This window comes from Oncorhynchus clarkii, chromosome 12 (genome assembly GCF_045791955.1).
Source record: "Oncorhynchus clarkii lewisi isolate Uvic-CL-2024 chromosome 12, UVic_Ocla_1.0, whole genome shotgun sequence".
NCBI classification, from domain to species: Eukaryota; Metazoa; Chordata; class Actinopteri; order Salmoniformes; family Salmonidae; genus Oncorhynchus; species Oncorhynchus clarkii.
In genome coordinates this window covers 29,188,661-29,212,145 of record NC_092158.1, presented here as the reverse complement: position 1 = coordinate 29,212,145, position 23,485 = coordinate 29,188,661, and the positions used below count along the sequence as shown (strand labels likewise).

The window sequence follows — 23,485 nt, the reverse complement described above, 5'->3', positions numbered from 1 at the left end:
TCAAACTAGCTTGTTTACCATTAAAAACAAATGTGGGGACTCCATTCAGGTGTCTTTTTACCCCTGCTCCGTTAGTTCACACAAACATTATTCAACCACAGCGAGAGGGAAATCAGTCAGACCGTTATGCCTCGTGTTCCTATGGTAAACATGTCAAAGTGTGTATATTTTGGCTGAAAACAAGGTGTCTACGAGGGCATAGCGTCATTCTATTCAGGGGTTACATGGTTTTAGTGGGTAGGCTGTCATTGTAAATAAGAACGTTCTTGACCGACTTGCCTAGTTAAAGGTGAAATAAAATAAAAATCCTTTACTATTGTATTGTGATTAATGGATTATTAGTTTAGTTAGACAGCTCCCCCATTTTTAGCTGCAAGTTGATCCAGTTACTGTTTGTGGGTCTCCAGCCATGTCAGAGTTGATGACTCACTTGTTTAGCTGGTCAGAGTAGGTGAGACCATTCCCCTCACTTGAGTTACTGTCTGTATGCCATCTAAGAATGAAAAGTGATACCTCTCCCTGGTGTGAGCAGACCTTTTCAGGTAAATGTTCTGATTCCAGACACTGTACCACAGTGGTGAGAGCACTATCACACTCCTACATCTCACCCTAGAAGTCTCCTCATAGCTATTGTCCCCCCCAGCCAGTTACTGCCTAACCTCATATTGAGCAGTTCAGTGGGCACTCAAGCTGAACAAACCGTTGGCAGGCGAGAGAGGTGTCACACCTCCACTGGATCCCTCGGGAGGTTTCTTGTTCTGTCCCTGCCTGTTAAAACTAACCTTATACTGGCACTCAATATCAATAAGACATTAAACACAGAATTTAAAATTAAACTGAACTTTATTTCATAATCAATATATAATATACAAAAATACTGAGCTCTGGAAAGGACATCTTACTGCATCTTTCCCATTATCGCAGCATATTCTGGCAACATCTTTTCCCAACGTATTACCAAACGGAGTGCAGTTTAAGCAGTATCTAAATGGACCGTTTCCCATTGCTATGTCACCGTGTCCATTGTTCAACATTTTGAACAAAACATGATTGTACAGACTTTGGTCACCATGTTTCGTTATGATTGTGTGCATCTGTGCAGTGAGTAGGAGTTCTTTGGTCCAGTTCGGTCTTGGAAGTTCAGGTCACTCCTGTTTGTTCAAGTTAAGACATAGCGTTTCAGTCTAAAGTGATTGGCTGAGAAAGGGAGCGTACTCAGGTGTAGGGTGACTGAGCGTTGTCATGTTTTAGGGGTTGTTGTTCAGGATCTGCCTAGGTCGCCCGTATCCTGTCATGCCAGCCTGAGATGCCCCCTTGTTGGTGCCCATCTGCAGGCCGATGACACTCCTTCCCTCATTCAGCTGGTCCTCTGAGAACTCGCGTTTGTTCTCCACTGACTTCCTGCACAGACAAAGTCATGTCCATCATTTTAATCAAATGTTACCCTTTACCTAAATGGGAGTATGCAGAACTACAAACTCTGTAACAGTACTGTTTCTACAGAGAAAAGGACAGAGGCGCCAACTTACTTATGGAACCAGTTGGGGTCGCCGCGGTAAGTCCCATCGTCCCTGGTGACAGCCAGACTTCCCAGGGTCATCAGGGTCCTCTGGACAGCAGCCAGGTCTTTCCCTACAGACAATTAATACACAGTACTGCACATCAGATATGTTTAATAAGTTCAGCTACTGTATAGCAGAACAGTGAATGTAGCATTCATGACTAGACAGGGTGACTAAGTAACAATAACATTTTTAAACATATCCATCTGTATAGCATGCTAGTTGAGCCGAGCCGAGAAGTGGTGTGTGTGCGCGCGCACAGCTGATCGCAGCTGGCTGGACGTACCCTCCCAGAGGTCAACTGTCTGGAACATGTCAGTCTTGGTGATACCATACTTCTCAGCCGCATTGAGGAATTGTGAGATTTGCTCCATCTGTTTGAAGGCCATGCCTGAGCTCTGGATCTTCCTGATGGGCTTGTTCCCACTGGACAAGCTGTTGATCAGTTCACACAGCACCTGAAGAGAGCGAGAGGTGTGAGAAATGTACTACCTGTGCAAGACTGTCTTAGATTTTGTCTCCCAGTCACACAGGCACTCACACATCCGTCCTTGAGCCAGTTCTGCCAGCCGGTCTTGCCTGCCTCAGGTTGGCCCACTCCAACGCCACACTGGGCAATGATCCACTCAGTCAACCTCTCTTCCAGATCCTGGTCATACTTTTTATCGATTTTACTCTGTACCTCACGGCTCAGACCGTAGGAGGGACCTTTGTTTGCCATTGCTGTTCCTACAGGGAGAGTGATATCGTTTCAGATAAGGCAAGAAAACATTGGTTTGTTCTGTTGCATATTGTATTGACCATCTATACATTTAAGTTACATAGAAGCTAACCAAAGTATAGAAAACAGTGAAAGAGCTGGCTTAACCCTTAAGACTTTAAAAACAAATATAAAAATTTTAAAAAATTCAAAGGCATCATATTTATTTTATCCATAACTACATTGGCAACTTAAAACTGTGGCTCACCTAGGTTAAAAGACATCCTACTGACAAATATTTGGGCACACCTATTTAAAATGTCAGGAGACCTAATTACCAGGGTTAAAAATCAGCTGTCAATTAGCCACATAATTAGAGTTTGGCTAAGAGAAACAATTAAACACGGGTGTGATCATTAGTCCAAGAGTTTCTAATGGACAAATTCAGGTAGGTCCCGCCCAGTTTAGTTCAATTTGCTTCTGTTTAAGAAACGTTTTGCAACATAATTGACTTAATGAATACACCCCACATAAACACAATTTACTGTAGAGGTTTGAGATGTATAAGTAAACTTAGAACCGTTGGGCGGTGTTTACTCAGGCAGCTCAATTCTGATCTTTTCTTCTTTGTAATTGGGTTAGGCGGATCACATCCAACTTTTAAGGTGAATTCACCGCCACCTGCTATACTGGAGTGTGAGGCCAGTCATAGCCTACGTATATGAAATTCTCTTCATTACTCCTGTTCGTTTAAGTAAGTAAAATAGAACACTAGACACCACTTCCCTCCCCCACTACACCACCCCAGCACTACACCACCCCAGCCTAGTTAAATAATGGTTTAATAAATAAAACAATGCACTTCTTACTCCATACATTTTCCCTGACACCCAAAAGTACTCGTTACATTTTGACAGGAAAATGGTCCAATTCACACACTTATCAAGAGAACATCACTGGTCATTGCTACTGGCTCTGATCTGGCGGACTCACTAAACACAAATGCTTTGTTTGTAAATTATGTCTGAGTGTTGGAGTGTGCCCCTGGCTATCCGTTAAACTGTTTGGTTTGCATAATATGAGAAAATTGAAATTATTTATACTTTTACTTTTGTACTTATGTATATTTAAAACCAAATACTTTTAGACTTTTACTCAAGTAGTATTTACTTTTGCTCAAGCATGACAATTTAGTATTTTTTCCACCACTGCCAGGGGGGCACATGTAGATCAGAGCATGCAAATGGACAAATGGACCACCAGATGGAGACTTCAGATTTAGACCCAATTCTTGCACAGTATAATCAAAAAGTCTCAACACCTCTGCTGCGATCTTGAACCATAACTATCACAGAACCTCTCAGAGCTGGGGGTCAAAGGTTGATGTCATCTCTCTATGAGCCTGCTGCTCTCATTTACTTCTAGCTGCTTCCTGTCCTCCGCCACAGCCACACTCTGCTGTCTACATCCTGTTTGGCATAGTCCTCCCAGCTGGCTCTCCTCTGTCACGTCCTTCCTTTCTCACTGAGGTAGCTGTTAGAGTAAACTTTCACAGACCTGCTCACACTCTTCTGTGTATTAGAGCCCATCAAAGTCCCCTGCAAGTGGAAAACCATATGGCCCAATGTATAATATGCAATGTAAGTAAATGCACAGGGAATTATGCTAGCTAGATGAGATTGTTGGGAGAAATGTATACATCCAAAATGACCTTATGATCTTACTGTATGAGTCAAAGTGTGGCATAGTGAATATTTCCCCCTAACAGGACATTGCTCAGACGCCACTCAACATGTACCGCACTGACACAAATGACTGATTATTGGTTGAAAAGAAAATGATAATAAGATTGTGGGAGCTGTACTGTTAGATTTCAGTGCAGCCTTTGATATTATTGACCATAACCGGTTGTTGAAAAAACGTGTTGTGGTTTTTCAACCTCAGCTCTGAATCCACAATATGGTAATCTGATAGAACTCAGAGGGTTTTCTTTAATGGAAGCTTTTCTAATTTCAAACATGTAAAGTGTGGTGTACCTCAGGGCAGCTCTCTAGGCCTTCTACTCTTATTTTGACCAATGACCTGCCACTGGCATTAAACAAAGCATGTGTGTCCATGTATGCTGATGATTCAACCATATACGCATCAGCAACCACAGCTAATGAAGTCACTGAAACCCTTAACAAAGAAATGCAGTCTGTTTTTGAATGGGTGGCCAGTAATAAACTGGTCCTGAATTTCTCTAAAACTAAGAGCATTGTATTTGGTACAAATGATTCCTTGGGTTCTAGACCTCAGCTGAATCTGGTAATGAATGGTGTGGTTGTTGAACAAGTTGAGGAAACTAAATTACTTGGCATTACCTTAGCTTGTAAACTGTCATGGTCAAAAAATACAGATTCAATGGTTGTAAAGATGGGGAGAAGTCTGGCCGTAATAAAGAGATGCTCTGCTTTTTTGACACCACACTCCAAAAAGTAAGTTCTGCAGGCTCTAGTTTTGTCTGATCTTGATTGTTGTCCAGTCGTGTGGTCCAGTGCTGCAAGGAAAGAGTTAAGCCGCAACTGGCCCAGAACAGAGCGGCAAGTTTTGCTCTTAATTGTAATCAGAGGGCTGACATAAATACTTTGCATGCCAGTCTCTCTTGGATAAGAGTTGAGGAGAGACTGACTGCATCACTTCTACTTTTTATAATAAAAACCCTGTGTTGAAAATCCCAAATTGTTTGCATAGTCAACTTACACACAGCTCTGACACACACACTGGTCCCGCCAGACATGCCACTAGGGGTCTTTCACAGTCCCCAAATCCAGAACAAATTCAAGAAAACTTACAGTATTATATAGAGCCCTTATTGCATGGAACTTCCTTCCATGTCATATTGCTCAAATAAACAGTCAATCCGGTTAAAAAAAACTGATAAAGCAACACCTCGCGGCACAACGCCTCTCCCCTTTTTGACCTAGATAGTTTGTGTGTATGCGTTGATATCTACTTGTGCCTTTACATTTTTTTATGTAGTTCTGTCCTTGAGCTGTTCTTGTCTATTGATGTTCTGTATTATGTCATTCTGTATTATTTTTTATGTTTTGTGTGGACCCCAGGAAAAGTAGCTGCTGCTTTTGCAACAGCTAATGGGGATACTAATAAAATACCAAATACCATGTTGCTGCATGGTGAGTAAGATAAAATATTATAAGTAGGAGCTAGAATTAACAGCAACATGCTCCTCTCTCTTTACGCGTGACTCAAAAGTCTACATTCAGGTATCAGTTAAAAATCCACATTGATTCATGCTATTTCAATAGTAATGTGTTTGGAAAGGAGGTGGAGGCATTGCTTGTGTACATGCGTCAATGTCTGTGTTGTAATCTCTAATGTAATTTTTGGATTACCAAAACTCAGTAACGTAATCTGATTACTTCCAGTTACTTTCCCCTTAAGAGGCATTAGAAGAAGATAAAAAGGAAGATGCTTGGACCTTCTTTTTTTATATTTTCAGTGGTATTGTTAACAAACACGCCCCCACAAATAAAATTAGAATTAAAAACAGATTCAACCCCTGGTTCGACCATGATCTTGCAGTTACACTCCACCTCAGGAATTGCATTTGACGAAAGGCTCGGCACACACATACTCAGGTTGACTGGCTATCGTTCAGGTAAATTAGAAATAAGTGCACTCAGGCTATCCAGAAGGCCAAAGTTAGTTAATTTAAGGAGCAGTTCTCTCTCTGTGGGTCTAACCGCAAGACATTCTGGAAAACGGTTAAAGACCAGGAGAATAAACCTTCTTCCTCACAGCTGCCCATGTCTCTTAATGTTTAGGATGTGGTTGTTACTGACAAGAAGCACATGGCTGAGCTCTTTAATCACCACTTCATTAAGTCAGGATTCCTATTTGACTCAGCCATGTCTCCCTGCCCGTCCAACATTTCCTCATCTCCCACCCCTTCTAATGTGACTATCCCCGATGCTTCTCCCTCTTTTCCCCCAGCCCCGCTGCAAAGTTTCTCCCTGCAGGCAGTCACTGAGTCCGAGGTGCGAAAGGAGCTCCTTAAACCTGACCCCAAAAAACCCTTTCTACTTTAAGGTTGCTGCCCCTAACATTGCCAAGCCTGTCTCTCCTTTCTGGGGAGGTTCCCATTGCTTGGAAAGCAGCCACGGTTCGTCCTTTATTTAAAAGGGGAGTTTAAGCTGATCCTAACTGTTTTGGGCCTATTTCTATTTTGCCCTGTTTGTCAAAAGTGTTGGAAAAACCTGTCAATAATCAACTGTCTGGCTTTCTTGATCTCTATAGTATTCTCTCGGGTATGCAATCTGGTTTCCGCTTAGGTTATGAATGTGTCACTGCAACCTTAAAGGTCACCATTGCAACCTTAAAGGTCACCAAGGTCACCAATGATGTCACCATTGCCCTTGATTCTAAGCAATATTGTGCTGCTATTTTTATTTACTTGGCCAAAGCTTTTGATACGGTAGACCATTCCATTCTTGTGGGTCGGCTAAGGAGTATTGGTGTCTCTAAGAGGTCTTTGGGCTGGTTTTCTAACTACCTCTCTCAAAGAGTGCAGTGTATAAAGTCAGAAAATCTGCTGTCTCAGCCACTGCCTGTCACCAAGGGAGTACCCCAAGTCTCAATCCCCACGCTCTTCTCAATTTACATCAACAACATAGCTCAGGCAGTAGGAAGCTCTCTCATCCATTTATATGCAGATGATACACTCTTATACTCAGCTGGCCCCTCCTCAGATTTTGTGTTAAATGCTCTACAACAAAGCTTTCTTAGTGTCCAACAAGCTTTCTCTACTCTTAACCTTGTTCTGAACACCTCCAAAACAAAGGTAATGTGGTTTGGTAAGAAGAATGTCCTTCATCCCACAGGTGTGATTACTACCTCTGAGGGTTTAGAGCTTGAGGTAGTCACCTCATACAAGTACTTGGGAGTATGGCCATACGGTGCACTGTCCTTCTCTCAGCACGTATCAAAGCTGCAGGCTAAAGTTAAATCTCGACTTGGTTTTCTCTATCGTAATCGCTCCTCTTTCACCCCAGCTGCCAAACTAACCCTGATTCAGATGACCATCCTACCCAAGCTAGATTACGAAGACATCATTTATAGATTGGCAGGTAATGGTGCTCTCGAGCGGCTAGATGTTCTTTACCATTCAGCCATCAGATTTGCCACCAATGCTCCTTATAGGACACATCACTGCACTCTATACTCCTCTGTAAACTGGTCATCTCTGTATACCCGTTGCAAGACCCACTGGTTGATGCTTATTTATAAAACCCTCTTAGGCCTCACTCCCCCCTCTCTGAGATATCTACTGCAGCCCTCATTCTCCACATACAACAGTCACATTCTGTTAAAGGTCCCCAAAGTACACATATCCCTGGGTCGCTCCTCTTTTCAGTTCACTGCAGCTAGTGACAGGAACGAGCTGCAAAAAACACTCAAACTGGACAGTTTTATCTCCATCTCTTCATTCAAAGACTCAACCATGAACACTCTTACTGACGGTTATGGCTGCTTTGTGTGATGTATTGTTGTCTCTACCTTCTTGCCCTTTGTGCTGTTGTCTGTGCCCAATAATGTTTGTACACTTTTGTGCTGCTACCATGTTGTGTGCTACCATGTTGTTGTTATGTTGCTACCATGCTGTGTTGTCATATGTTGCTGCCTTGCTATGTTGTTGTCTTAGGTCTCTCTTTATGTAGTGTTGTCTCTCTTATTGTGATGTGTGTTTTGTCCTATATTTACATTGTATTTATTTTTAATAATCATAGCCCCCCGTCCCCTCAGGAGGCCTTTTGCCTTTTGGTAGGCCATCACTGTAAATAAGAATTTGTTCTTAACTGACTTGCCTAGTTAAATAAAGATAAACATAAAAAGAAAAAAAAGCCATTGAATGTCATTGAGAAAATAGAAAGGTCTCAATGTATTTTTTCACAAACATCCTTTCTGAATCGAGAAGTAATCCAAGAAGTAATAATGATCGAGTTTTTCAAAAGTCTCGTGTTGGATTACAATAATTTAGCTGGTAACGTTACGTAACTGATTACATTTAAAAAGTCATCAGATTACATGTAATCAGTTACTTCCCAACCTTGCGCGTGCGACACACACACACACAAACAGATTGTGTCTAGAATAGAATCCAAGATGGAGATTCAGATTTGCCATGCTTGCATAGTATTTTTGCGATCCATTGTGTTATAATTCTGTTTTGGCCCAGCAACACGTATTTCAATTCTTTCTCAGAGGGTTTTTGTCAATGTTTCTCAATATGCATGGTTGCGTGCACTGCTATGTTTGTGTCAGTTGTTAGCACTTGTTTATGTTGTTCAGCTCTAACACGGAGAAAGCTTTACTTCCTAAACCTAATACATCAACTGTCATCCAGTAGTTAATGACTCCTAGACCAGAGCTATTAGAGCTACTGTAATACATCATAGTTCCATGTCAGTATCTTTCCTCACCCACAGCAGAGCAGACTACGGTTCTTACTACATATGTTATATGGAATGTGGCGGAGGGACCTGTTGTTCTCTATCTACCAGCCAAGTTATTGTAGGGGAGAGTGGGGTAAGTTGAGCCAAAGAGGTAAGTTGAGCCACCCGTGTTTCTAGGAAATTAAACACAAAATTAATAATTTGACCAAATATTTAGGAAGAGGTCATCATTTCATGGAGTCTGTGAACTAAGAAACCACATGGAAAAAGCAAGTTAAGTCCAAAAAACCTGATTTTCAAGTCAAATGAATTTATTATGCTAAAAGGTTTCATGATGCTTGTATCTAAACCAAAGTAGATCATTTTAAGATTGTTCAATATATCAGTTGGGGTCTCTATAAGCTTCAATATGAGGTACTAAACCTAGAATGAATGTGCATCCTTATAGCTGTATGGGTTAATATAGTCAAAATGTTTGCCTTGGGATAAGTTGAGCAATGGTTGAGCCAATGGCAATTTGATCAAATGTAAGTGTTTTCTTCCCAGTTGCAATGCAAGGCATTATCGCTGTGATATGAGGTAACAACAGGGCCTAGCCTTTTAACCTTTTAATGGCATCAGACCGAGGCTCTGCATCTGTCCTCGTGCTCCTAGAGCTTAGTGCTGCTTTTGATACCATCGATCACCACATTCTTTTGGAGAGATTGGAAACCCAAATTGGTCTACACGGACAAGTTCTCGCCTGGTTTAGATATTAACTGTCGGAAAGATATCAGTTTGTCTCTGTGAATGGTTTGTCCTCTGACAAATCAACTATAAATTGTTCCTCAAGGTTCCGTTTTAGGACCACTATTGTTTTCACTATATATTTTACCTCTTGGGGATGTCATTTGAAAACATAATGTTAACTTTCACTGACACACAGCTGTACATTTCAATGAAACATGGTGAAGCCCCAAAATTGCCCTCGCTAGAAGTCTGTGTTTCAGACATAAGGAAGTGGATGGTGGCAAACTTTCTACTTTTAAACTCGGACAAAACAAGGATGCTTGTTCTAGGTCCCAAGAAATAAAGAGATCTTCTGTTGAATCTGACAATTAATCTTAATGGTTGTACAGTCGTCTCAAATAAAGTGAAGGACCTCGGCGTTACTCTGGACCCCGATCTCTCTTTTGACGAACATATCAAGACTGTTTCAAGGACAGCTTTTTTCCATCTACGTAACATTGCAAAAATCAGAAACTTTTTGTCCGAAAATAATGCAGAAACATTTATTTTTGTTACTTCTAGGTTAGACTACTGCAATGCTCTACTTTCCGGCTACCCGGATAAAGCACTAAATAAACTTCAGCTAGTGCTAAATACGGCTGCTAGAATCTTGACTAGAACCAAAAAAATTGATCATATTACTCCAGTGGAAGCCACTGGCTTCCTGTCAAGGCAAGGGCGGATTTCAAGGTGTTACTGCTAACCTACAAAGCATTTCATGGGCTTGCTACAAAGCATTACATGGGCTTGCTCCTAACTACCTCTCTGATTTGGTCCTGCCGTACATACCTCGACGTACGCTACGGTCACAAGACACAGGCCTCCTAATTGTCCCTAGAATTTCTCAGCAAACAGCTGGAGGCAGGGCTTTCTCCTATAGAGCTAAATTGTTATGGAATGGTCTGCCTACCCATGTGAGAGACACAGACTCAGTCTCAACCTTTAAGTCTTTATTGAAGACTCATCTCTTCAGTGGGTCATATGATTGAGTGTAGTCTGGCCCAGGAGTGTGCAGGTGAACAGAAAGTCTCTGGAGAGACAAACCGCCCATGCTGTTTCTGCCTGGCCGGTTCCACTGGGATTCTCTGCCTCTCTCCCTATTACAGGGGCTGAGTTTTTTAAAACTTGAACCTTTATTTAACTAGGCAAGTCAGTTAAGAACAAATTCTTATTTTCAATGACGGCCTAGGAACTGCCCCCTGTTCAGGGGCAGAACAACAGATGTGTACCTTGTCAGCTCGGGGATATAAACTTGCAACCTTTCGGTTACTAGTCCAACGCTCTAACCACTAGGCTACCCTGGCTTACTGGTGCTCTTTCATGCCATCCCTAGGAGGGGGTGTCACTTGAGTGGGTTGAGTCACTGATGTGATCTTCCTGTCTGGGTTGGCGCCCCCCCTTGGCTTGTGCTGTGGCGGAGATCTTTGTGGGCTATACTCGGCCTTGTTTCATGATGGTAAGTTGGTGGTTGAATATATCCCTCTAGTGGTGTGGGGGCTGTGCTTTGGCAAAGTGGGTGGGGTTATATCCTTCCTGTTTGGCCCTGTCTGGGGGTATCATCGGATGGGGCCACAGTGTCTCCTGACCCCTCCTGTCTCAGCCTCCAGTATTTATGCTGCAGTAGTTTATGTGTCGGGGGGCTAGGGTCAGTTTGTTATATCTGGAGTACTTCTCCTGTCTTATCCGGTGTCCTGTGTGAATTTAAGTATGCTCTCTCTAATTCTCTTTCTCTCTTTCTTTCTCTCTCTCGGAGGACCTGAGCCCTAGGATCATGCCTCAGGACTACCTGGCATGATGACTCCTTGCTGTCCCCAGTCCACCTGGCCATGCTGCTGCTCCAGTTTCAACTGTTCTGCCTGCGGCTATGGAATCCTGACCTGTTCACCGGACGTGCTACCTGTCCCAGACTTGCTGTTTTCAACTCTCTAGAGACAGCAGGAGTGGTACAGATACTCTTAATGATCGGCTATGAAAAGCCAACTGACATTTACTCCTGAGGTGCTGACTTGCTGCACCCTCGACAACTACTGTGATTATTATTATTTGACCATGCTGGTCATTTATGAACATTTGAACATCTTGGCCATGTTCTGTTATAATCTCCACCCGGCACAGCCAGAAGAGGACTGGCCACCCCTCATAGCCTGGTTCCTCTCTAGGTTTCTTCCTAGGTTTTGTCCTTTAATGGGAGTTTTTCCTAGCCACCGTGCTTCTACACCTGCATTGCTTGCTGTTTGGGGTTTTAGGCTGGGTTTCTGTACAGCACTTTGAGATATCAGCTGATGTACGAAGGGTTATATAAATTCATTTGATTTGATTTGATTTAGCCTATTTGAAAAGTGTTTTAAAAAGTACAAAGTGTTTGTTAGGTGTTAAGCCTGTGTTAAAATATGCTTAAAATGATAAACAGACAAAAAAGCGATTGGGATTGAGTTGAATTGTCTTTGGGAAATAAAGATATACATGGTTTTAAAAAGGTAGCGATAATATTTAATTCAGTACAGAAATTTGTAAGCGGCATAACTTACCCTGTCCTGCGGTTCAACTTAACTTACCCTGTCCTGCAGTTTAACTTACCCCATACCGGTGTAAGTTGTGCCAAGTGACCCGTTTTTGGGGACAAACTATGTTTTCAAAATTGTAATGTTTACATGAATTCTCATTATTTCCAGGGCTACACAACATCCTGAAATATATGTAGATATCTTGGTTAGAAAAAAATACTATATTTCCCTTGAAGGAGTGATGCTGAATGTAAAAAAATGGCTCAACTTACCCCCCTCTCTCCTCTATGTCACAACCAGAAACAGTTTGTAACAACAACCCTTGTAAATACCATCATAAATACCAGATTTTGCTCTAACCAATCTGAAGGGCTGTTTTATAATCTGAGGATCTGCCTCCAAGCACTGTGTTAGCATGCCCAGAGAGAATCTCCCCCTCAGTACAGAGCACATCACTGGCTGGATCAGGCCTTATCTGAACATGGAGGCTCTTGATTGGGTATATGAGGACTGTTATGGGTCAGCAAGGGACAGGGGCCATAAGATCACTACATATATTACACTAACCTTTCCCAACCTCACTCTAGCCTTATATCAAGTGTCTAACAGGCTTGATAAACTGTGAAAAAACTTAGGTTAAACCTGTCTGTGTGCTGCGTCACAGAACCTGAATACATCCATGTGTGATTGAGAGTTTATAGATCTGTTTACTGCCCTTTTCCCCAGGAATGGAACAGAGGAAGGAGAGGAGGGGGGATAAGCATAGTCTACTATTGTTTTTAAATGTTTTGTTAAGCTTGTATTTATTCAGGGGAACCCACTGAGACCAGGGTCTCATTTACAATGGTGCGCTGAGGAATACAAATAAAATAAACTGCAAGTTCCAGAATCAACACTTCAGCTTCAAATACAATTATTTGTATTCAATCCGAACAGTTGCAATTCTCCTTAAATTTCATTCAACATTAAAGTCCTAATCTGCCCTAGGGGCAGTTAACCATCCCTTGGTATGTCATATTTTTGTATTTCAACCGTGAAGTGAGGAAGGTCGGAAGCTTGTGTAGTAGAGCTTTGTAAACAAAAAGGGAGTAGTGAAGGGATCTACGGGACATCAACGAGGACCAGCCAACTGTTTGATACAGGAGGCAGTGATGCGTATTAAAACTGTCACCTGTGATAAAGCAAAGGGCGCTTTGGTAGACGATATCCAAAGGTTTAAGCGTAGTGGCTGCTGCATTCCGATAAATGATGTCACCATAGTCAAGAACTGGTAGGAAAGTTGACTGTACAATCTGCTTCCTGCTGTTTAGGAAGAGGCATTATCTATTTCTATAAAATAAGCCTACTTTAATCTCAGTTTCTTAGCTAGCACATCTGTTTTTACATGTCAAATGATTGTCAATCCAAAAACCCTGATATGTATAGGAGTGAACCTGCTTGATGTGCATGGAGGGGAAGGAGTGGGGCAGGATAGACCTGTTGGCTCCCGACAGCTGCTCTTCTGAGGATCAGGCCTGCTGCTACAGGTCCAGACCAGATCTCCCTTAATCAGCCTGTGAAGTCATCTTGACTTCCTATTACCCAATATGTGCTCTGTGCCCTCACTAATACATTACTAATTTTATACTGTTACAGATTACATTATTACAGAGATGTGAAACAGCGTGTGATAGCTACTGGGGTTACTTCACAAAATATCCATCATGCAGTGTTCCGAAAGCAAATGGTCCATGTAAATGTGACGTCACAGTTATCAGGGCGTCCACTGAAACATCCACTGTTATATTGACCCCTGGACATACCAGCATAGGTCACATAATCCCTCACATCTACACAGTTTGACACCATAGCTGCACTGAAGACTGATACCAGAGGATGGACAGGGAATGAGGAGGCACCATGCATTACAAAACACTCTCTGACCGCACGTTGAGATACCTCTATCTCCATCTCAAAGACACAGCACATACATCATGATGAAAGAAAGTACCCCTATATTACTTAATGAATTTGTCTTGCATGGAGCTAGCAGTTTTAAACAGGGGTGTAGCCAGTTTTTGTGTGAGAGATCGCTGAGAGCAGGACTTGATAAGAAGAAGGATCTGATAGTGAACAGGATCCATCTGATAGAGCCTCTCTGGGCAGAGTGAAGAGAGAACGGAGCCTTACAGAGAGACTTTTAGGAAAACCTAAAAGCCACAGCGTCATTCATTGAGGCTTCTTAACATTTTATGAAATTAATAAATTAGTTAGACGCCATGCAGTGACTGAGTGTGAGAGGGCAGGTGTGTGTGTGTTTAGTGTGTGTGTGTTTTTGTGTGTGTGTGTAATTAAGAGACTGAATATAAAATAGGTCAGGTTATCCCCCATGTCAATTTGTCTACACCCTTTTCGCCCTCACTCTCATCCATGTTATCCTAAAAGAGACTTTTCAAAACAATAGAACACTGTCAGTAGCAACTTTCCAGGCATGCCAGAGAAACTACTAGACACCATTTTGACACTGTCTGACTCACCAGGGCACAGTTTTTCAGAAAGTATCTATTCAGATCGATTATTGGATAGGATTAAGTGTAAAGAAATAAATAGAATGAGAGTCCCCATTCAAGTCAATGATTTGTCCATTATATTAATTATATTTCTATACGTTTCATCCTAAACGATGGTCGAATTCCAGATAGATAACTTTTGAAAAACTTGGCACTGGAAATTCAACCGTATGAATAACAGGTAGAGCCTGATAGTAACAGAGTGCACTCCGACAGAGATAAAGGTGTTAAGAAGTAGCCAGGCATGTACTTACAGTGTTTAGTTGGGAGCAGCTGTAGTTGTTGAGATGAGTTCAGGTGGCTTCGGACCTGTGTTTCTGTGAGGTGGTGTGAAAGAGTTCCTCTCTTCCCCTTTACAACAGAGTACAGAGTCTGCTCTCAGGGAGTGCCAGCTTAAAAAGAACAAACACGCTCTCTGAAATTACTTCACCACAAGAGAAAAAGCAAGTGAGAGAGAGAGGGGAGGAGAGGAAAGGAAAGAAGGGGAGGGAGGAAACCACAGCCTTAAAAGGATATGGGCTTTTTTCCTCTCGATTTTTCTAGAGCTTCTAGTCTTCTTATTTCATTCTATGACACACCCTTTTTTTCTTTCTCTCTTTATCCTCCTGTTAGTGTACCTCCTTATTTGGGAGCAGGACAGAGAGAATGAGGAACCACTGCCAAAGGGCTTGGTTTGGTCAGCTATAGGAATTCTCCAAATATCTTCCTCTACCACTTTGTCTAGAGAACATAAGGAGGGACCCACTGAGCGCAGACGTCAATTCAACGTCTATTCCATGTTGGTTCAATGTAATTTCACTGAAATTACGTGGAAAGAACGTTGATTCAACCAGTGCGTGCTCTGTGGGGAGGGAGAGAGGGAGGGCGAAAGTAGAGAGTACGATGGTTTAAGGGGACCAGGGGGAGGGAGATGCTTTCAGTAATTAGAGAGGATAAGGAAGGAGGCACTGCCATAGGGAAGTTGAATTTATTGCCTCTATATTAATTGTCTGTTGTTTGTTATTTATTACGTTGTTTGTTTTACAAACATAAAAATAAAATGTCTGGGAGCCATGAAATCACTTTTGTTCCATGTACAGTAAGATAAGTATGTGAGGGCATGCGTGAATGAGAGGAAGTAGAATGCAAGTGCGTCAGCCAAAGTGCAAGTAATGCTGATTTGTTTTGCTTTGTTGGGTGTTCAGTTAAATTCCTCATCCTTTTTTGTTTTTTACATTTTCCTCTTGGCTCTAAAGAACATACACCCCCTCACATATAAACACACCCATGCCAATGGTACATGACATCATTACATTGACAGCAAAAGCGGGGCATGCCATAGCTTGAGAGGCCATCGAGGTTAAACATTGACATCACAGATGACATCACTGAGAGGAGTCAGCATTAGAATGAAGTAACTGTCTGACCCCAAAGGTCGTTCCAATGAAAGGTATTGGGTAATGTTGTATCAGTGTCATATTAGCCTCTAGGCTATTCTGTTTATAGGTGCCAGGTTGTGTTGTGTCTTTATTGTCAGTTGTTCTCCATCCAAGGGCACCAGACTGGACTCGTTACCCCTGGCAACAAGGATATCTCTTTAGCCACCAGACCTTGGGATACTGAACTTGTAAACCTTAGACACACATAGCTATTGAATCTGCAGGGTTTAGTCTCCACTAAAGCACAACATGGTTTAATGTCCTAAACTGAATTGGTCCAATGAAAATGCCCAGCTAGAGGAGAGAAGCAAACCAGTTTGTGTGAACATGGCCAACTAACCTGTGAAACTGTGTGTGGTCCCAGAGCATACCAATGTGTGTATGAGACCTGAGTCAGGGAGAAGATAGTGAACAGTCCTTTCACACACACAGGTCTTCTGAGCTGGTGGTAAAAGAGGGTTTCTGCAAGTTAATGATTCAGTTTAATGATGAACATTTTACACAGTATATCATAATAAATCACCACAAACTTTTAGCCTAAAAACACAGCAATCGCTTTGGTGATGACTGTGAAACTAAACAATATTAATAGTTGGATTCTGCTTCAGTGAGAAAACCTTTTTTATAAAAAAAAAATACATAGATTGCTTTTTTAAGGAGAATGATCAGAGTTGACTACAATTTTCATGTGCTTTTAACTGTTCAGTACAGTTGTATGTCTCATTGGATGTACAATATGTCTGTCTATGGGTTTCCACCTCCACACAGCTGTCTTCCAGAGAGCAGCTCCACGTACGTCTGGCTGCCTCTGTCCAGCAGGACCAGGGCGGTCTGTCTTCCGAGTCCTCCCCGTCATCCTCCCACGTGGACACCACCATCTCCCCGTTCCTCATCAGTCGCAGCTTGTGGTTCAGCCTCTGGTCCGCCGCACACACTTGGAGTGAGAGGAAGCAGAGGGATGGAGTTAATGAAATGGATGAATGCATGTCCAGGATAGGACTATTATTGAGTGTATTGTCTGTGGAACATGTGTAGTGGGTTTAAGGTTGGTGTGTATGCATACCCAGGGCAGGGTTTTAGCAGTTTCCGTGGTTGAGGGAGATCTCGGTGTAGGGAATCGGCACGTTACTGGTGAAGGGGCCGAAGCAGTGGCTTTTGGGACTCATGGTGGCCGTGAATGCCACCCGCATTCCTCCTGGAGAGAGAAAGAGAGAGAGAGAGTCAGTTTTTCAGTCAGACAGAGATTACAGTTTGGGCACAAACTGGTCGTATCAACTTTAATTCCACGCCATCTAAAGAAAAAGGCTATGTGATGTTGAGTCAACGTGGAAAGGAATTTTTATCACCCAACTTTAAATTCCAATGACATGGTTAATGTTTTGTTAATTTCATATTGAGTTCACGTTGAACTACGTGAGCTCAATCAAATGTAAATCAAAATTAGACATTAAACTGACATCAGGCGTATATTATTAGCAGCCCTGGTCTCTGTTAGCAGAGAGGTTATCCATAGAATTAGAATGAGGTCACTCCTCCCTGGTCTGTCTGTGTACCAGATATAATGTTTCTATAATGTTGGTACCTGTGACCTCCTGGATGCTATTGCCCAGCTGGGACAGGCTGTGCCACAGGGTCATCATCCTGGTGGACACCTGCTCCTCCAGTTCATGGAGCATACCCGCTGGCGCTTAAACGCACACTAACAGTCCCAGCGGCCGCACGGCAGCACACCCTCCCATGCCACTGACCACAGGCAGGAGGAGGAGAGAGGAGGGTTAAGGACATGTATAGTGATGCAACGTAGCTGACTCATTCATGTTAACAAATGTGTTGTTTTGTACTACTTTGTTAACGTTACAGTGATTTCAATTCAGGTTGGCATTTATTATCATGAATCTTGCCCTGGAGGCAGCTCTGCAGAGTGGTGACTAGCTGGCACAGTCACAGATTCATACAATATTTTTGAAACTTAACCCTAACCTTAACCACACTGCTAACCTTAACCAAACATTGTTTTCAGGAATTTTTGCGATATATCAAATTTAGACTTTGCAACTGGCCCATCTAACAGAAATCGCTCAGTTCTACCTTCAGGGCAAGATTCATGACAATAAAGGTCAGACTGCGAGCAATTTCAGTACTAATATTGTACAGTGTGTATTGTAAAGGCTTAGAGTTCAGAGATTCTCATAGGTATGAAGATGATGATGATGAATGCTCTACCTGCTGCTTCCCTCAGGAGGGAGGTATGGACTGTCACACTGAGATACAGTGCCCCAAGAGGAACAGAGTGGACACCCAAACTAGGTGTGAAGGCAGGATCCAGACCGGAAGGAGACGGACAGCACTGGGAAATCTGAGGGGATAAATATCAATTTTATAGCCCTGGAATACAATGTGAACTTCCTTATAATATAGAGTAGAATGGCCACTAACACAGCATCCATGTACAACACAACAAAAACAGTATCACAAGTAATGTTCAGCAACATTTTAATTAATCAATTGAGACAGGTAAAAGTCCATTTAATTTATACCATACATTATCCACTTCTGATTATGGGCATTACTTTCCATAATTTCATATATTTTACTCGCCCAGTGTCCATTTGTATTTGGTGTCGTAAGGGTATTAATAATTGTATTGTGCAGTCATAGTCCATCTCCTCACTCCACATCAGTAGTCCAGATAGATATCTCTCTGACAGAGATGAACTAGCTAAACAACAGCTCTAAGTACTGTACATACTGTTTTGATTTCAATCTCATATGTCTGTCATCACTGTACTGACTGTGTCAGCAAGAACAAACCAATCACCTGGTCCACGCCCAAGTCCTCTAGCCCTCACCCCTGTAAAAAATAGGCAGCAGCAGCAAACTCCAGTGCTCAAACACTCCAACACTAACAGGAACCAACGCTAACAGACACACAGAGAGACAGGATGTACAGTACCAGCAAAGGCAACACTCAGCTTCTTCCAGGTGAGTTTTATTGTAGGTGGACTACCCTATGGGGGTAGGGAGAGGGGGGATCTTCTCCGACACACCCCGACACTGCCAGCACAATTCCCCAAACTCTCTCCCACACACAGTTCCAATTCCAGGTCCCTGGGCAGGACACCCACACTAGGTGTGAAGGCAGGATCCTGCAGGGTCCACCCAGATTATCAACCCAAGTGTGTAATGTGTACATACAGCGACTGTAGCAATCCGTGTGTATTATTAGGTCACTGGTGTCAGGTGGACTGATGGCATCAGTAAGGTTGTTTATTCTTCCTGGTTGTGTCTCTGCCCCAGTGTTCAATAGGAGACTGATAATACCTGATCAATGGGAGGCTTAGTTTGGGTGATTGTCCTTCCCCCTTCCCTGTCCTCCTCGGTCATTGTGTGGTGACATACGGTAGGTAGTGAACCTGCCAGGGAAGGTGTCATGGTGTGTGTGAGCAGGTAATCTCTCCATTGATTTTTCATCTCCTTTCTCACGGGCCATTGTCATAATCAGTGTCACCACATCCGATTCACATCAAAACGGTTCTGAGTGACACATTGTTCTGAGATTGGGATCTTCTGAAAGCTGGCACAGCCTGCGCTCGCACAAGAGTGCTTGTTCTGGGGCAAATCCAAAGTTATGGACACCAAGCTCTCTGCGCTATAATCCCCTTACCATTAACTGAGAACACAGGACAAGCAGACGAGTTGCGTCACAGGAGGTTGGTTGGTGATGTCTTCTATAACCACCAGAACAAAAGCTCCAACACAGCTTTGATATCAGCTTCATCTCAGCCTGAGAAGGTAGTACATATTGTTAATATTCCTCTATCACATGGTTTAGTCTTGTGGTTTTCCAATCACTAATCTGTATATCTGATCTTTCTTGCTGGCACTGACCACAGGTCAAATAGTTCTCTGTGGACCCAAGAGTGACTTTGTTGGTGTCTCCTTTCAAGATGTAACAACAATGTGAGGTTGTGACACACTGTATAGGTCATCAAGGTGTAACAACAATGTGAAGTTGTGACACACTGTGTAGGTCATCAAGGTGTAACAACAATGTGAAGTTGTGACACACTGTGTAGGTCATCAAGGTGTAACAACAATGTGAAGTTGTGACACACTGTGTAGGCCTGGTGCCTGGCCAACTGCTGTTGTTATGGAAGACACAAGGCTGCAGTGAGTGTTTTTGAGTCTGTAAGTAGGCTTGTTCTGGTTCATACTCAGGGTTACATTTCAGCATATTGTGCCTAGTTTTGAGTATCTTAGGCATACTTATATGGTTAACACTTGCCACTTTATAATTTAATTATATTGCTAGAACAATATAAAAGACCCATCTTTGACATCTATCTAAAATAAACAAAAACAATTAACGCTTAAAGATTTTGTGAATAATAATGAATCACTCTGGCCATGGTTGTGCCATTATGAGTTTTTGTAACTGAAACAGAGACAATAATGGAGCAATCAGTCTGATATTTCTCATCACTGCAATGTATTGTTGGAAGGTTGAAACCATTGCCACACATTATACATACATGACAGTAGGTCTACAGTTCCACTGTGGGTGGGTGGGTATGCAGCCACCCTGAGATGGTCACATCTACTTTTCTCTTCCGTCAGCCAGCAACCTGTATGTACTTCTACACTGTGGGTCTATAAGGGAAGGGCTGTGTTCATACATGTTTTAAATCAAATCCATTTCCATTCAACATACACAGAGTATACCACACATTAGGAACACCTATCTAATATTGAGTTGCACCCCCCCTCTTGTCCTCAGAACAGCCTCACTTCGTTGGGGCATGGACTCTACAAGGTGTCGAAAGCATTCCACAGGGATACTGGCCCATGTTGACTCCAATGCTTCCCACAGTTGTGTAAAGTTGGCTGGATGTCCTTTGGGTGGTAGACCATTTTTTGACCCAAACCGGTGCACCTGGAACCTACTACCATACCCTGTTCAAAGACACTTAAATATTTTGTCTTGCCCATTCACCCTCTGAATGGCACACAATTCATGTCTCAATTGTCTCAAGGCTAAAAAAGTATTCTTTAACCGGTCTTCTCCCATTCAATGAAATGTATTTAACAAATGACATCAATAAGTGATTGTAGCTTTCACCTGGTCAGTTTATGTCATGGAAAGAGAAGGTGTTTTGTATACTCAGTGTATTTTACCAATGATTAGTTGAAACCCCAAGTCTGGTGAACATTATTAGAGTAATATGCCGTTAACAATATTTTGAATCCCACAGGCCTTGTTGAGCAGGTGATAGAGCTAATACAAGCAGAATCCGGGACAAAGTTAGAGAGAGAGAGAGAGAGAGAGAGAGAGAGAGACATGATGATGAGTAAGCTCCTAGCGGTCAGTCGGTGGTGTAGATCAGGAAGCTGCTGAAGTTGTTGTAGTGGCTCTGTCATCACAGAAGAAGCAAGGGGGCAGGCAGGCGGACACGATATCCCCAGGCTGGACCAGGGCCAGCACGGTGCTGGCTGTGTCCTCCTGGTCCTTGTGGTTCTTCTCCTGCAGTGTGGCCAGGCTCTGGCCATTAAGTTACAGGCTGCCAGCAGGGCCCCCGGGGAGCCTGCATCGCTCCACACCATCAGGGCCAGACTGTAGACCCCAGAGAGGTGTGCGGTGAACACCCCTGAGGACACGTTGTGAGCCTGGCCCAGGTTGGTGAACACGTGCTCGTATGCAACTATGATTTTTCCTCACTGGACCCACGCACCAACGCCAGTGTGTCAACGCCACCAAGAACACTGTACGGCTTTCTAGACAGGAGGCAGAGAGGGAGGGAGAGGAAGGAGGGTAGAAAAATGGTCAGAGATATACAGGGAAGAATGAGTTGAGTAGGACCTGAGAAACTATAAAGGGTCATATTTCAGTAGTTAAGTTCCCACTGAGCACACAGTGGTTGAATCAACATGGTTTCTATGTCATTTCAACTCAATTACATTGAACCAATGTCGAATAGACGTTGAATTGTGCCCAGTGGGTTATTTATTATTTCTACTAGAGCAGTTACAATAGGGTCTAGTCACATTTATAGGGACTTGGATCGTCAATAATCTGATAGTAAAACACTCAGATAGGACTAACCTTTAATGTCAATCAGTGCAGTCGGGGCTGTATCCAGGTTTTTCTCTAGTTGGGTCAGAGTAGTGTCAAAATATTTATGCAGCTGCCCTACCAGTCTCTGCATCACACAGCAGCCACAGGATGCTGGGTCTGTCATACACACTATACACACTATACACACACATCCTCATTGAGACTCAAACAGACTATTACAAACACTGAAATATAGACTCTTCCTCTGTACTGTCTCTCTCTCACAGTGTTCTGGTGGTGCAGGGTTGTCCCGGGCCGTTCCAGGAGTAGGTTCACTTCCCCGGTCCCACATGTCCCAGGGCCGTCCTAAACACACACAGCAGCACGATACCTGGGAGAAAGGACAAAACACAACACAGATACACCCTCACATACAAGGACGGCACTGTCATGTGCTTTCAGAGCGCTACAGTGAATTGAACTGTTCTGAACATCACCAAAGCACACTTCCACTGAACATGGCTGAGAATGTCACATGGAACTTTATACTTCACTTTATAGCCTTGCTGCACCCCACCTGCCATTGTATGGGACTTAGCAGAGGAGGCAGACTGGCTTTGTAAGGGTATTAGGTGCAGATACTGTGTTTTTGGGTGTGCAGTACCCCATGGAATTTTACTAATCCATGCTACGTTGATATCATTTGATAAAGTATGTGTGTGTGTATGTGTGTGTGTGCGCATGCATGCGTGCGTGTGAGAAAAATACTCTTTCACATGGTCTGAATTGCTGCTCAGTGATTTATTTGAACATGAACATACTCTTATAGCTTTTCAGAATAGAGGGAGACACAGCTAAACTATACAAAACACAACAGACCGTGATCAGTAGGGACAGAACAACCCAATAGGAGACAATGCAGTGCAGTTAGGAGGCTCCCAGTCCTCCAACAGAACAATTCATTTAGTCATTCCTCACTGGAGGAATGTCCTCATCGGTCTCTTATTCTCTCTTCATTTCTAAAGCACAGGCAAAGCGCTACACTGTACAGATACAGTGGAAATCTCTTCTCATTCATTCACCATTCATTAATCTATTACATCATCTATCCATTTGTTTATTCATTCATTCATCCATTCAACTATCTCTATTTACAATATACAGTTATTATAGCAGAGCAGATGAAAGCTAAGGACATCAGTAGAGAAGGCTGGGTGAAAGCAGTGTATAAATCTAGGGCATTAGTGTTAGTAGCAACCTCAATGATAAGGCAAAATGTGTGGTAGTAGTAGTAGAGAACTAAGTGAGTTCCTGCAGTAATAGGAGTGATGACTGAGGCTGTAGGAGGCATTTGGCCTGCCTATTTATCATTTCATGTGTTGTATATGTTTTGTCTAGGGATGTTTTAACTTGTTTTGTACACTAGAGGGCACAAAATGTTGGGTCATGGATTACTGGTCACAAAAATATAAACGCA

General features: G+C 42.7%; 1 protein-coding gene and 1 pseudogene across 1 annotated transcript; both read right to left on the bottom strand.

Annotated features, from left to right (window-relative positions):
• Nucleotides 1–824: 824 nt before the first annotated feature.
• On the bottom strand, nucleotides 825–15,112 carry LOC139422994 (transgelin-2-like). Its single transcript, XM_071174530.1, has 5 exons — nucleotides 14,793–15,112; nucleotides 2,104–2,291; nucleotides 1,849–2,020; nucleotides 1,530–1,632; nucleotides 825–1,401 (listed from the first exon to the last, which is right to left on the bottom strand). The coding sequence occupies exons 2-5, from the start codon at nucleotides 2,281–2,283 to the stop codon at nucleotides 1,248–1,250; spliced, it is 609 nt and encodes a 202-aa protein (XP_071030631.1). The 5' UTR covers nucleotides 2,284–2,291; nucleotides 14,793–15,112; the 3' UTR covers nucleotides 825–1,247.
• Nucleotides 15,113–21,319: 6,207 nt separating this feature from the next.
• LOC139422435 (uncharacterized) lies at nucleotides 21,320–22,592 on the bottom strand (annotated as a pseudogene).
• Nucleotides 22,593–23,485: the final 893 nt, after the last annotated feature.

What these genes read in the sequence shown, in the direction of transcription:
- LOC139422994 (XM_071174530.1), bottom strand. Translation starts at nt 2,283, where the DNA reads ATGGCAAACAAAGGTCCCTCCTACGGTCTGAGCCGTGAGGTACAGAGT. An exon ending in ACTGGCTCAAGGACGGATGT is followed by an intron (nt 2,021 to 2,103) that starts GTGAGTGCCTGT and finishes CGCTCTCTTCAG; the next exon opens with GTGCTGTGTGAACTGATCAA. An exon ending in GACAGTTGACCTCTGGGAGG is followed by an intron (nt 1,633 to 1,848) that starts GTACGTCCAGCC and finishes AATTGTCTGTAG; the next exon opens with GGAAAGACCTGGCTGCTGTC.